At 42.7% G+C, this 13,183-nt stretch overlaps 1 protein-coding gene across 1 annotated transcript in view; it reads right to left on the reverse strand.

The window, feature by feature from the left end:
• SLC9A4 (solute carrier family 9 member A4) overlaps window positions 1–13,183 on the reverse strand; it is a 56,208-nt gene that overhangs the window by 6,392 nt on the left and 36,633 nt on the right. The window contains exons 8-10 of the mRNA XM_001491222.4: window positions 11,111–11,272; window positions 5,172–5,268; window positions 316–447 (exon numbers count right to left, since the gene is read on the reverse strand). Coding sequence (XP_001491272.3) covers window positions 316–447; window positions 5,172–5,268; window positions 11,111–11,272 — 391 coding nt within the window. The remainder of the gene's footprint in view (window positions 1–315; window positions 448–5,171; window positions 5,269–11,110; window positions 11,273–13,183) is intronic.

Raw genomic sequence — 13,183 nt, forward strand, 5'->3', positions numbered from 1 at the left:
TTCCCCGGAATGTTCAGTACCTGGATACCATGGTATCTGGTCTAGACTCACAGACCATTGAGTGTGTTCCGGTCACTGACCCATCCCAGAGGGCAGTTTGCTGCCATGTACCCCATGGACAGACGCCTCAGCTTCCTAAGGCCCTGGACCCAGAGAAGCAGGTTGTCCGGTGTCCTACATTCTCAGACTTTTGTATTTCTCTTGCAACAAGGTGGCAGTTTTGTTTGCTTGTTTAAATATTGATGGCAGTCACCTGAGGAGGCCCTGTACAGGGACGGGCCCAGGTGTCAGGTGAGCCAACCGTCCCCACCTTACCGGCTCTCCCCAGGGCAGGCTGTGGCCTTTCCGCATACTCTCCCTCAAGGTGTTCTGGCGGCGGATCAGAATCTCTTTAGCCTGCTTCTCACTTGTTTGGGGTTTGAGGTTATATTTGTTGTAGGACAGGGTCTGCGGAAAGAACAGAACATCAAATATGTAAGGACATCTCCAGTGCAACTTTTAGCCTCAGGAGGCCATGGAAATATCATGGACTAAGACTGCTGGAGGTGGAAAGTACCATGGAGGTCATCTGAGCATTTGCCTCATTACAAAGGAGCAAGCTGCGGCCCTGAGAAGAAAGGTCTGTGACCAGGGCCACCCCTATCAGGATAGAGCTGTGGTTGGAGCCTGTGCCTTCTGGGTGGTGGAGCAGAGGCCTCCATCTGTCCCCTCCCTCTCTGAGCCTGGCGGGGTCCTCCCCTAGGGTACCCACAGACTTCCATGGCTCCCCACACACTCTCTTTCCCAGTCGTGTCTTTTATGCTAGGCCAGTGGTTACTGAGCATTTGGATTTAATAGATCAGGAAAATGTCAAAACTACTTTGGAAATTTCTGTAAGGTTGCTATTTTTTAATTTTGCCAATTAAAGATGCATACAAAAAAATCAACCAATTACTATTACCATCATCAGTTCAAAAAGGAAGTGGTCTTTTAACCAAAATAGTAGGAAGGATATAATCTCAGAGAAAGAACAGTCCTTCAAATTGAATCAATTTAACTTTATGAAAAATTTCTTCTTTGCCCTTACCCAAGGCCAGTGAAAACTTGTCTTGGACCATAGACCAGCACTGGTCCTCAGACAGATGTTTGCAAATCACTCAACTTCTCCCCCTTGCTGCTCACTCAAGGGTCTGCAGTGAATGCCCAGTTTCCTCTGGGTCAGTAGGTCTCATTGGATAACAGGATCAGAATGGTAGGCACTACCCGTCCCGGTTAATGGATGCTTTAAGAAGGATTTTCAGCAACAGAGCAAATGCTCTGTGTGCCAGTTGCCATGGTAGGCACAGGAATAAAAAAAATGGATAAATTAGGATTCTGGTCTCCAAAAGGCTTATAGTCTATCTAGGAACTCAAACAAATAAGCATATCCCACTATGTGCTCAGGTGAGAGAGAAGACATTGGCTTCTGCCTGGAGTCATGGAGCACAGGCAGGATGCATAACCCAGTCTTGGGTGGGACAGGTGCACTGCCCTGAGCTGAGGCCTGAAGGATGAGTGGATGCTCCCTCCAGGAAGAGGGAACACATGAGATAAAACGCAGCTATGAAACAACTTGGGAGGGAGAGAGAAGGGTCCACTGAAGCAGAGCTGGGAATTTGTTGTCACAGGAGAAGGAAGCACTTAGAGTACGGTGAGAGGTGAGACCATGGGTGCAGGAAGGGGCTGGGCACAACCCGCCAAGAGAGGAGGCCCATCGTTCAGGCCAGGGTGTCAGGTGGGGAGCACACACTCCGACAGATGCCACGAGATGATCCCTGACGTGAGAAAGAAAATGCTCACGTTTCCACTTATTTTTATTAAAAATGGAAAAGAGACTAAGCTTTATCGGTACTTAATATACAGATTTATAATAGACCCTCTCTTGGTTGAAATATGAGATAGTCAAGTCTCCTGTCAGAAGAGAAGAGGGTCTTTATAACAAGGAGCCATTGACAACCGTGTCCTCATGGGTTTCACTGGCTTTTAGTTTATTGTTTGTGTTTTAGTATATGTACATCCACTTAAGCAGATCTGTGGCTTTTATTATCTATTAACTAAACTCATCGTCACATAACAGACAATTGTCTAAAAGCAGTTCCACACAGATGGCATAGTTTGGGGGCCTAGGGAAGAATGAAGAGGTAGCAAGCCAACTTTCACTCCTCCTTGTAGGCGATCTTTACCAGCCAGTCTTGACGAATTAACCAGTCTGACAAGAACTTGGCAAAAAATTGAATTTTGAAGACAGTTTAAAATATAGATTCTTATCCACCATCACTAACAAGGGACTTCAACTTAAGTGCATTTAGTACATTGAGATATTAAAGAACGACATTATGACACCATCATGAAAAATCTTTAAAAGTTAAGCATCTAGAATACCAAGACAAACTTTTACAATTTTTTATCAATGTTAGATTCATGCAAAACTTAATTCACTGTGCATGTTTGTGTTTACACACATGTACATCTTAAACATGTTGCTATGTATAGAATGCTAATGATAGGAATTTTACATGTGTGTGTATATATATAGCTATGTAGAGGAATGCTAATGATAGAAATTTCCTACACTTTGACTTGAGGGGAGGCTGTACTTTAAGGAATATCTGGACATTTTTTCTTCTATTTCGCCACACGTCATGTCACCCATGTGCTTGTCTAATCTGCCCACCTGCAGAGAGGACGGGAGGTCCCGTGCATATAATGTATATGCAAGTTTCTTTCCTCTCCTTCCTCCATTTCTGCCCTTTAATGAAGGAGCCGGTGATTGTTTAAAGCCTGTATTTCCCCCTAAAACTTGAGTTCTATGGGAGAAAGATGTGCATTCTAGACATGCATTAAATATTTGCTGAAGGAAAGTGAAGTTGAATAAATCGTTTTCCTCCTTTGAAAGTATGTAGAAATTCGGAGAGTGATCTGATCATTTAGGCCATCCCAGGGATTGCCCACCAGTCTCTGACCCATCCTTAGGGTCTGGACTGAGGCCAGGTTCTTCACTTATAAGTTTAGAAAGAGTGTTTCTCAATCTCCATCCTCACCGCATTCCAGACAGCTTCTGCTGTGGTTGTCCCACTGAGGACCTCCAGAGGTTAGTCCTCCAACTTCCCCACCAGTGACAATTCTGTTCTGGATGAGTTGAGGGTTGAGACTTCAGACAGGGGTGGCCGGAGCCCTCCCAGTTGCAACAGGTCCCGCAGGGCCAGCTCAGTTTCAGAACAACTATCTATTAGGATCCCCCAGAGTCAAACCCTGCACTCATCCCAGCCTTGCCCTGAAGCGACTCCTGAGTCCCAAGACGGCCTCTTCCAAAACGTGCACAGTGAGCAACGCTCCAACCACTAGCCCTGCGCCATGTGAGGCCTAGTGACCAATCACCCAGGCTAGAGGACAACAGACGTCACCTTTTGTGACAATCCTTAAAATTGTAGATTGTCCACTAGAAACAAAGCAGACAGACAGTTGTCCTGGGTTGCATCTTTGGAGTGGTTTTCCCTACAAGACAGCAAGAGGCCCGTGGTGGAGGAGACGAGTCTCATGACCTGTGGAAAAGACAATGAGAAAGGAAAAACGGGAAGCAGGGGCACTGGTGAGTTTCACTCTTTCAAAGTAACAAAAACGGAGGCAAAAGCCATCTCTGTTTATTATTTAGAAAGCCATCTGTTTATTATTTATGTTCTCCCCATGTGACTTTCCATGGTGCTCAGCAATAAACTCCTTAAATTAAAAGAGGCCTATGTGCTTATTTGGGGGCAAGAAGAAAGGGGGCTACTGCACAGCTTTGAAGGAAGGAACCTGGAGGACAGACCAAACAGGCACCCTTGTGAAAGACAAAGAAGGTGGCTATCTGGGAACCCGCGTAAAAGCAGAAAAAGAGAGAGAATGGGCAGTTAACCTCACTGCCGATGGGGTTGGAGTCCGAGGAGCCCTATCTTCCTTTCTGGACCTTTCCCCACATTCAACCTTCCTAACACTGAGGAAAGGCTGAGCAGCAGGCAGCCTTTGCGCTCTGGTCCTCACTGAGCTAGCCGACACTCTTTGAACCAGGAAGTTCCTCACTGTTTGTCTAAGGCAGAAGGTGATCATCTCACTGAGGCCGTTTCACTCAGAATGATGTGAAAGCTGTTGCGCCGAGCCTAAGCATGCTGGCTGGTGCTGACCCACATTCCTGCAGCAGGCGCAGGGCCTTTCACTGCCACGTCCTCCTTACTCACTGGCCTTTCTGAAACAGGATGCCAGAACACATTCACTTTCACTGGATCATGTAAGTCTGGAGTCAGGGAAAGAGCACTGGGTAGGCGGTTGGAAGACCTGGGTTCTTAACTTGGATTTGTTTTGTGACCTTAAACAAGTTGGATAAACAACTCGCCAACCTCAGCATCTTCTACTTGAAAATGAGGAGATTTGACTAGATGATTTTTTGGTTCCATCAAGACTATGATCTATGACATGGTCACCAAAACCAAGGCTTTCACAATGAATTCACTTATAATCATACTCAAGAATTGGGATTCTTTTCAATTGAATCCTCAAACTTGCAAAAACCCCTAATTAAAGGACACAAGTTTAAATATCATTTGACTAAATCAAAGTTTCAGAAGGACTCACCCACCACCCCTTGAAATGTTCTTACTACGTACGTACTTTGGACCACTTTCCAAGTGCTGGTATAGACTCCACACCTTTTTCAAAATTGAAAAGGAATATGCCCAAGGCTTTCAGCATTGCAGTTTCAATATTCAAATCTAAACTGTGTCAATTTTGTAAGTTCTATTACAGTTAGTCAGATTGAGACAACTCGACTATCATTGGTGTCCTGGTGCCATCTTTTTTCTGTGGTTGAATGGGTGAACCCCACCACTTGTCAACTCTGGAGGGAGAGGGATACCTCCTGGTTCTGGAAGGCACCAGGCTGCAGGGCTAGGGCAGCCTGACCCCTAGGGCCAGCAACTGGATTTGCAGTTCTTTCTATACCACAGGTGCCAATTTTGCAGCAGAAACATAACAATTATCTTTCTGTTCTCCAAACTAAGCAGAGAGAAACTGTTCAGCAAGAAGGCTGCTTTAGGGAAGATAATGTAACCAAGAACTGATTCCTGCAGGACCAATTCCAAGGACAGGCAATAGGGACAAGTGAGATGGCTTATACACACCCTTTGTCGAACTTGGTACATGTTGTGTGTCAGAAGGTCCCTCATGGACTCCACATCTTCAGGGGAAAGCCTTTTGGTTCCTTGTATCCTCTGGGCCCTGGAAATGTCATTGGAGAGAAGCCAAGCATTATTCTTCCCTCTTGGCAAGAGTGCCACGAAGTATCATTGTACTTGTGGGAGTTCAAAGTTTCAAAACTTCTGTTTTTACATAATCTTTCCTACTGTTTTAGTAAGTTCCTGTGAAATGTCAGTACACATGTCTTAACTTGCATTTTGAAAATAAGGTTTCTTTGCCTATAGCTTTTATGTGGGAATTATTCTCATTTTTAAAAAGGGATTAAAGGTAGTGACAAACAAGTTATTTTTTTCCTCTGTATCTGTCATAGACAGATATGTTTGTAAAATACAATAAAAATCAATTATTAGAAAATACGTTTTTAAAGAGATACCATAAAATGCAAACTAAATGTTTTACTGTTAGATGCAGCACAAATAAGATTACGCAGTCAAGGCTGACTCTTGGTCAGGTCTGTATTTATCTCACCAAGGACAGGTGACAACGACCTCATGGACATCACCATCCACACACCACACTTTGAGTAGCATTGATCTAAGAGAGTATTACAACTTTATGAGTACATTTAGGATTACATTTTTCTTGTAATTGTCCTTTTATGGATTTTATCTTTGGTTAAAGAATAACTGTAAGAAACTGGAATCACATTTTACAAGGAGAATTAGACCGTGTCCACCGAGAAAGCCAGCCGGCTCTGAGACACCAGCCACTGTGAGATTTTAGAAGCAGCTGACTGCTCAGAGCCTCGGCACTGGCCAGCTCCCCACGGCTTCCCCCACCCCCCGGAAGGGGTTCAAACCCAAGTCACGCCCAGGTTAGCAGTCAATGCACAACTGTCCTCTGAGCATTTCAAAGTCATGACATTGCTATGTGCAGAATTCTCAGGCGACAAATATATTTGATTTCAATGATTTCAATCTAGTGGCAGTTTTAAAACCTTTTTAGTGTATGAATAATATATGTCTACTGTAGAACATAAGAACAGAAAAGAGAAAACTAAAGAATATTAAACCCATCTTTTAATACTTTCACCTCCCTTAACATCTTGATAGAAACGCTTACAGAGTTCTGATTTTTCCTTTTCTAGCTGCAGCTCTTCTGAACACATAAGGACACTGCTGTGCTAATATCTACTTGCAAAGATTTTAGGATAATTGATCAGAGATAAGCAGTTGTTAGTTTCAATACAGGTCACTTTTTAAGTATTTTTCCCTAAACGTTAATAGCAGTATAGCCATAAATAGCAAGAACATTTTGTAAGCAATGTACGATTGGTAAAAGATTTTTTTTTAAGGACTTGGATACTGGATATCACAGTATGCCAGGATTTATTTAGCAATGCTATCTGTAGACTGACTAATGCCCTTTCTACAAAGCATTAAAATCAGAGTTTCAGTATCTCAGAGCTTCAAATGTCAACACTACTGATATTCAGTTACCACCCTTGGTGATTTAAACATTATTATCAGGGCATTTCAACCTAACTGTTAAATGTCCTTCAGATAAAATTTATTTTGATTTTCATACACCCACACATTCCCACCGTCTGAACACATTCCTTTTTACGGTGGAAGTCACCTATTGCTAAGCAGAAACAACAGTTAATCAAATAGTTCCATTTTCTGTGTTTATGATAAAATAAGCAAATAGGAAAAAAACCATTGGTAAAGGAAACAGCGAAGTTAAACTTGAGATAGAAGTCTACTTATAACTTGGCACTCTCCTCCGTTTATAACTGACCACTTAATCAAGGTCCATTCAGACTACTGGCTGGATGTGCGATATAAGCATCCCAGAAGCACTGTCTCCCATTGGTGCACACTAAGAAGCTGCAGCTATAAAAGTATACAGAGGAATTATTCACTTGGGCAAGATGATACCTGGAATTCCCTACATGCCACTTCATTGGCAAAATCATGGTCAGCAAAATCCTCCCAAATAATCACATCGGGAACACAGGAAAGATACACTCCTTAGTAAAACTAAGTGTTAATAATCTCTAGGTCAAAAAAGTGGAATTATAGAGCCAGCCCTGGTAGTCTGGTGGCTAAGATTTGGAGCTCTCACCGCTGCAGCCCGGGGTTCGTTTCCCGATGGTAGAACCACACCACCTGTCTGTTGGTTGTCATACTGTGGCAGTGGCTCACAGAGAGGACTAAAAACTAACAACTAGGATACACGACCATACACTGAAGCTTTAAAAAGAACAAAAGTAGAATTATAAACGGAAAGACTCTTGTCACTGGAACTTCCATTCATTATCCATAAAGGAAATCTCTGCCACCTTAAATCAAAATCCTCTGGTAATTTCATGGGTATTAAAATCAAACCAGGAAAATCCGAATTCAAATGTATTTGATTTAAAAACTCACATTTCTCTTAACTTTTTTTTATCATATGCTATAATAATGTAAAAAGAGGCTTCAATTCTAAACGCAGCAATACAGGAATGCAATCTAGAGGATGTTCTATCCCCGCCATAATATGAATTCCCAAAAGATCTAATATTTCACCCTAATTCATTTAGAAGAATGCATCCTCTTCTCATAGCTTTATGCACGAAAGCCATGAGAAACGTATGCTAAGACGACCGAAGGATGTGCCCACTGAGCAAACAACGGTACCTGACGGCTCTTCCATGTGTGTGGTTGCCTTGTGTCTTTTTAAAGATTTTATTTTTTTTCCTTTTTCTCCCCAAAGCCCCCCCGGTACATAGCTGTATATTCTTCATTGTGGGTCCTTCTAGTTGTGGCATGTGGGACGCTGCCTCAGCGTGGCTTGATGAGCAGTGCCATGTCTGCGCCCAGGATTCGAACCAATGAAACACTGGGCCACCTGTAGCAGAGAGCGTGAACTTAACCACTCGGCCACGGGGCCAGCCCCGCCTTGTGTCTTTTTAGAAAGGTCACCAAGATGACCAACATTTACAATGAGTGAAGAGTGGCAGAGGACCCAGCTCCCCACAACACAATGCTCCCTTACAGAAGTGAAAATGGCATCAGAATCTTCATTCCAGAGTCTTCGGTGTAAGAACGCATAAATGTAAACTTACACCTGTCCATATGTGATCAATTAAAAAATTCTTAAGCTGCAATAAATTAATTTATGCTTTTTAAAATAAATTACGTGTTAAAATTACTTGGGAGTTTTAAAATATAATATTTTGAATTTGTATACTTGTAGCTTGTTATGCTTATAAATTTATAAATGTTTTAATATCTCTTTAACATTAACCAATATTTTTTAAAGCTTCAACACTTTTAACCAGTTTGAGCCTCTATCTTCTGATATTCCTGAGAGCTTACTCCTCATTGGCAAAATGAGGTGCCTCATATTTAACAGGCTAATCCAAGTACATACTCTACCTAGTCCATTGGGTTGTTCTGAGGGTCAAATAAAATGAAGTATGTAAAAGCCGTGGAATGCCAGAGGGTGAACATGGTCTGCGTTGGTATAGACAACTTCTGGCGGTAGTGTTCTCCGGCAGGTCACAAAGTCTGGCAATCTAAACCTCTTGTCGAACAATTGCTTAAACTTCTAAAAGAAAAAAATCTATGTGCATTTTGTTGTTATCATCTCCTACAGAAAAATAAAAAGCGAGCTGAGTACACACTTCTTTTTCCTATTATTGTATGAAGGTTTGTTTTTTAAGAAATCAGTTGCTTTGATCTTAGGAGAGGAATTCCTTTTTGCTTGAAGTCCTACAGATTTCTGATGAGATCAAATAAATGCAATTTAAATACTAAACTTGCATTAAATATCAGTTTAAAAATCTCCTCTCCTACCTCTGTTAACAAACCGGTTTGGGCTATAGGAGGCAAAAAAATTATCTCTAACTTATAAGGCTTACTTACTAATCTTGAATCAATGTTGGAAAAAATAATTGACTCCACGGAAAGGCCCTTTCCAAACAAAGCTGGCTTAAAAATTGCCTTGAAGTCAGAAACTGGGGCAACCGCTTATGACTAGTGCAATGGAAGATAGAGATTCGAAATGTGGTTTAGCACGACAGACTGATTCTCATTTGAGATAAGCGCCCCTACATTCCTAGACCGAGTGCTCACACAACTAGTAAGCAAACCAATTGAGGAAGTTCCTCCTGGTCTAAACTGCCTACACCTGTCCTGCCCTCCTGCAGCGCCTCCATCCTTCGGTGAGCAGGTCAAACACGTGGGGACCAAAGGAAGGTCACCTCTTAGATTCTCTCATAGCTCCCTAGACTTCAGGATTATGTCTGTGTGACTTGTTATCAACGTCGTGACGCTGCTGGAGTGTGAGCTTCATGAGCAGGGACTATGTCTGCTTTCACGCTCCTTGGCACATCACAGGTGAGCAAGGAACAGAGTCGGACCTAAGGTGAGGCGAGTGAGGCACTAAGGGCATGCAAAAGAAGTTCAGTAATCAAGTCAAGTAGGATTCGAATGCAATATTTTAGAAAATAAAGATCAATGAAAATAAAAAACCCCATGATAAATAAAATACCAACACTTTGAATAAAGACAGGATCAATATTAGAGATTTTTCCTTCTGCCTCAGGCTCTGGTATGGCTCAGCATGGCATTGCCAATAAATACTTGTTCTCACATTTCCATTTGAGTATCGGAAGTTTCCTTAAAGCCATGTAATGGGCAGCACCAAAATAAACAAACAAACCACAAAAACAGTTTCACTGAGAAATAAGGCAGAAAGCTTTCTGTTTATACCAAGATGCCCTCAGGGATGTGACTTTAGATTTTTCCCAGGCCGTGGAAGGAAAGTGATGAGGCTTCTGATTCATTAGCACGTAAGGGATGAGAAATAACGCTCAGGCATTAGTGACAATTTTCTTGCTGTCCATTCTTAGCCCTTCTTTCAGCCTGCTTTTCCAACATGAGCACACAATTGAAGCTCACGATCAAGTGTCTTTACCTGCTGAAGATGACAGGACGGAGGGGCTGGTGTTCCTTATCCTAAATGTACATTGTGACTAATTTTCCCAAAACAGAAACCGTTTCTTGGAATAGAACCAGGCATCTTGGGTGAGTGAGTTAATTCTTGTGACATTAAAGGGGCTCTTATAAAAAGTCAGAGAGTTAAAGCAGCTTTAGAAATGTCTTGCCAGCTCTTGAGACAGTTGGTTTCCAGATGCTCCAACAGAAGCACTATGCTTCAAAGGGAATCCTCTTGTAATGATGGATTTATACGCCTGTCTTACCCCACTCTACACCCTGCCTCGATGTCAACTCCCTAAGGTCCTGTGTTCCGCTGAAAGCTGGTGCCCTCCCTGCTCCTATTCGAAGCTAGTCTCCCACAGACTCAAGGCAAGTCTCACCGTCTCACACAGATCTTTGCTTTAGACACAATTATAAACACAGCTTCCTCTTTATATAGCCCACCAACCTCCACACCTGTAGCTGCCACCATTCATCCTCAAATCCAAGTTAGTGGCACAGGATGCTGACTCGGTCTCTCCTCATGCAAGAGAGGAAGGGGCACGACTCATGGGAGAAATGCAGCAGTAGGATTAGCAGAATCAAGTGAGCGGAGATTAAAGGGTAGAGATTTCCAATCAGGAAGAGAAAGAGAAAGTCTTGCAAAATATGCTATAATTCTATCAATTCACTGGCTTCTCCCTCCCAAAGAAAGATGTCATACAACTATAGCAGGCAACTTTTGCTATAAAGTAATTTTCAGAAACTAGGTGAAATGGGTTGAGCATGACCCAAGCTATAAAATACCAATACTTAGATCATCTTTTTCTCATGACTTCTTCCTCACATATCTGCCTCTTCACTCTTAGTAGTATCTCTAAATGGAACAATGAGTTAGTGTCCCTTGGAATTCTGACACTGAAAGTCTAGATCAAAGGGCAGACATGACTTACAGCTGGGGTACAGAAAAGGCTGTAGAACTCAGTATCCCAGTCTCTACCATCTCGATGGCTTGTTTCATTTCCAGCTTCTTGTATAAAGAAACAATGCTTGATTTTGGCAGGTTCTTTCGGATTAGGATTTTCCGTAAATATCTGTGATCAAACTTCTTAAACCTAAAAATGAAAACCAACATGTTGGAAATCTTTAATCTCTGTGCATGTTACGTAAGTATGTATCGTGCTTAAACTACTACTTAGCTTTATTCTGAAAAACATCAGGACAGTGCCTGGAATTCACAGATTTTGAATACATTTTTTAAAGAAATCATAGAATTCAGACATTTTTTAAAATAAAGAAAGAATGGCCTACTGGCCTGAATACATTGAAAATCAACTCAACAAAAGGAATGACAAGCTGCAATCAGGGCAAAAAGTGTGCATACGTGGGAGGCGAGGGAGGCCCAGCCCAGCTCAGCTCCAATTGTAAGAGAAGAATGAGGGGGTTGAGGCTTTTGAGCAAGTGTTCCCTTCTAACAGCTCATGACAGTGGCAGCTGCGCTTACAGTGTTACTGGCCTATTCAACCAGAATCCAAGAAGTTTAAATGGCCCAGTAGTTACAGTAATTTCGCCCATTATGGTATAGATCATTTTAAATCCTGCCAATGAAGGAGGGTAGACCCACATATACCCCGACAGTCTGAATGATGGAGACTCTGAATAGGCTAGCTGCTGGTGGCCTCTGACTGTTGTAGCAAATCTCTGGCGGACCCATTAGACCGAGCTGCACATATGACTTTGGTGCCTTCAGAGTCGGCCGTTTGTTTGGAGTAGAATTTTTAACACTTCCAATCGTTTTACATTCAAAGAGTAATTTGTCAGCCTGCTTTATTTTCTGGAGGGGAACATAACTCCCCGGGCTGCTGGCTTATTATCTGGTGATTGATTTCCTGGTCTGTGAGGAGGACGGATGCATCGTCAAGTCTCCTCCGGGTTTAGCGGGCTGCCATCCCTTGAGCCTTGTGCTCTGTGTTTGGCTCATACCAGGCCCACTCTTGATGCAACTCGCTCACTCCCTCAGCCTTCTAGTTTTCTGCTTTTCTTCATGAGAAGGCATGTTCCCATTTATTCCTTACTCCACTATAATCGGCTCCCCAACCATCAGGACTTCTCTGACACTCTTCACACTGAGCTCCCCCTGACCTTGTGCTGTTCAACACCACTGGTTGCCATTGTCCTTGCCCTACAAGCCACTTGGCTTCTCCTGATGTGCCACTGGGTCACTTCCTCCATGCCCTCCACATCCTGATTCACACTTTCTTCCTTTCCAGCCTCCCTAACCACTTCTTCTGAGTCTCCCCTGCCCTTCCTCTTCCTTACCTGCCCCGTAAGAGTGGAAGCTTCTCAGAGTCCTGTCCTCATTCAGCATCCCCTCTTCACTTCCTTGTAGTTACCTCACCCGTGCCCACGGCTTCACTTACCAAATACTCACTGACAGCCTTTGTCTCTAGCCATGGTCTTCCTTCTGAGCTTGAGACGAAATTCCAAAATGGGGCTGAGTATCGGTTTGAGACATCTTAAAGAGAATCTACTATTTAACTTAATATTCTTCTCCAGTCTACTATTCGCTAAATATTATTCCATAGTCTATCGTTCTGTAGGCAGTGCTGTCTCCCTAGGCTCCCTCTCTGGGATTCTGAGAGTCGTTCTTATTTTCCCTTTCCTCACCCTCCTCTCCCTGTGCCCATCACCAGTCACCACGTCTGCCTCAGAAATATTTCAGTACCCCTCCTGCTAGTCCCTTATCCCTACTGGTCTGAAAGCTCTGTGGTTCACTCAAAACAAAAGAGGTTTTAAAGTCAGTCCTGAAATCAAATCAAGGTTCCACTGCAGAATAGCTGAACTGACGTCTTGGAGTTGGTTTCCTCATCTTTAAAATGAGAATAATAGCACTAACACAGGACTGTTAAGGAGATCACGTAAGATAAAATATATGAAACAGCTTTCATAGTACCTGGAGCTTATTTTATGTTTACAAGATGATAGTTGTTTTTTAAAAGAATTTTACATGCATGTGAAAATCCTCC

Source organism: Equus caballus, chromosome 15, assembly GCF_041296265.1.
Source record: "Equus caballus isolate H_3958 breed thoroughbred chromosome 15, TB-T2T, whole genome shotgun sequence".
Lineage (NCBI taxonomy): Eukaryota > Metazoa > Chordata > Mammalia > Perissodactyla > Equidae > Equus > Equus caballus.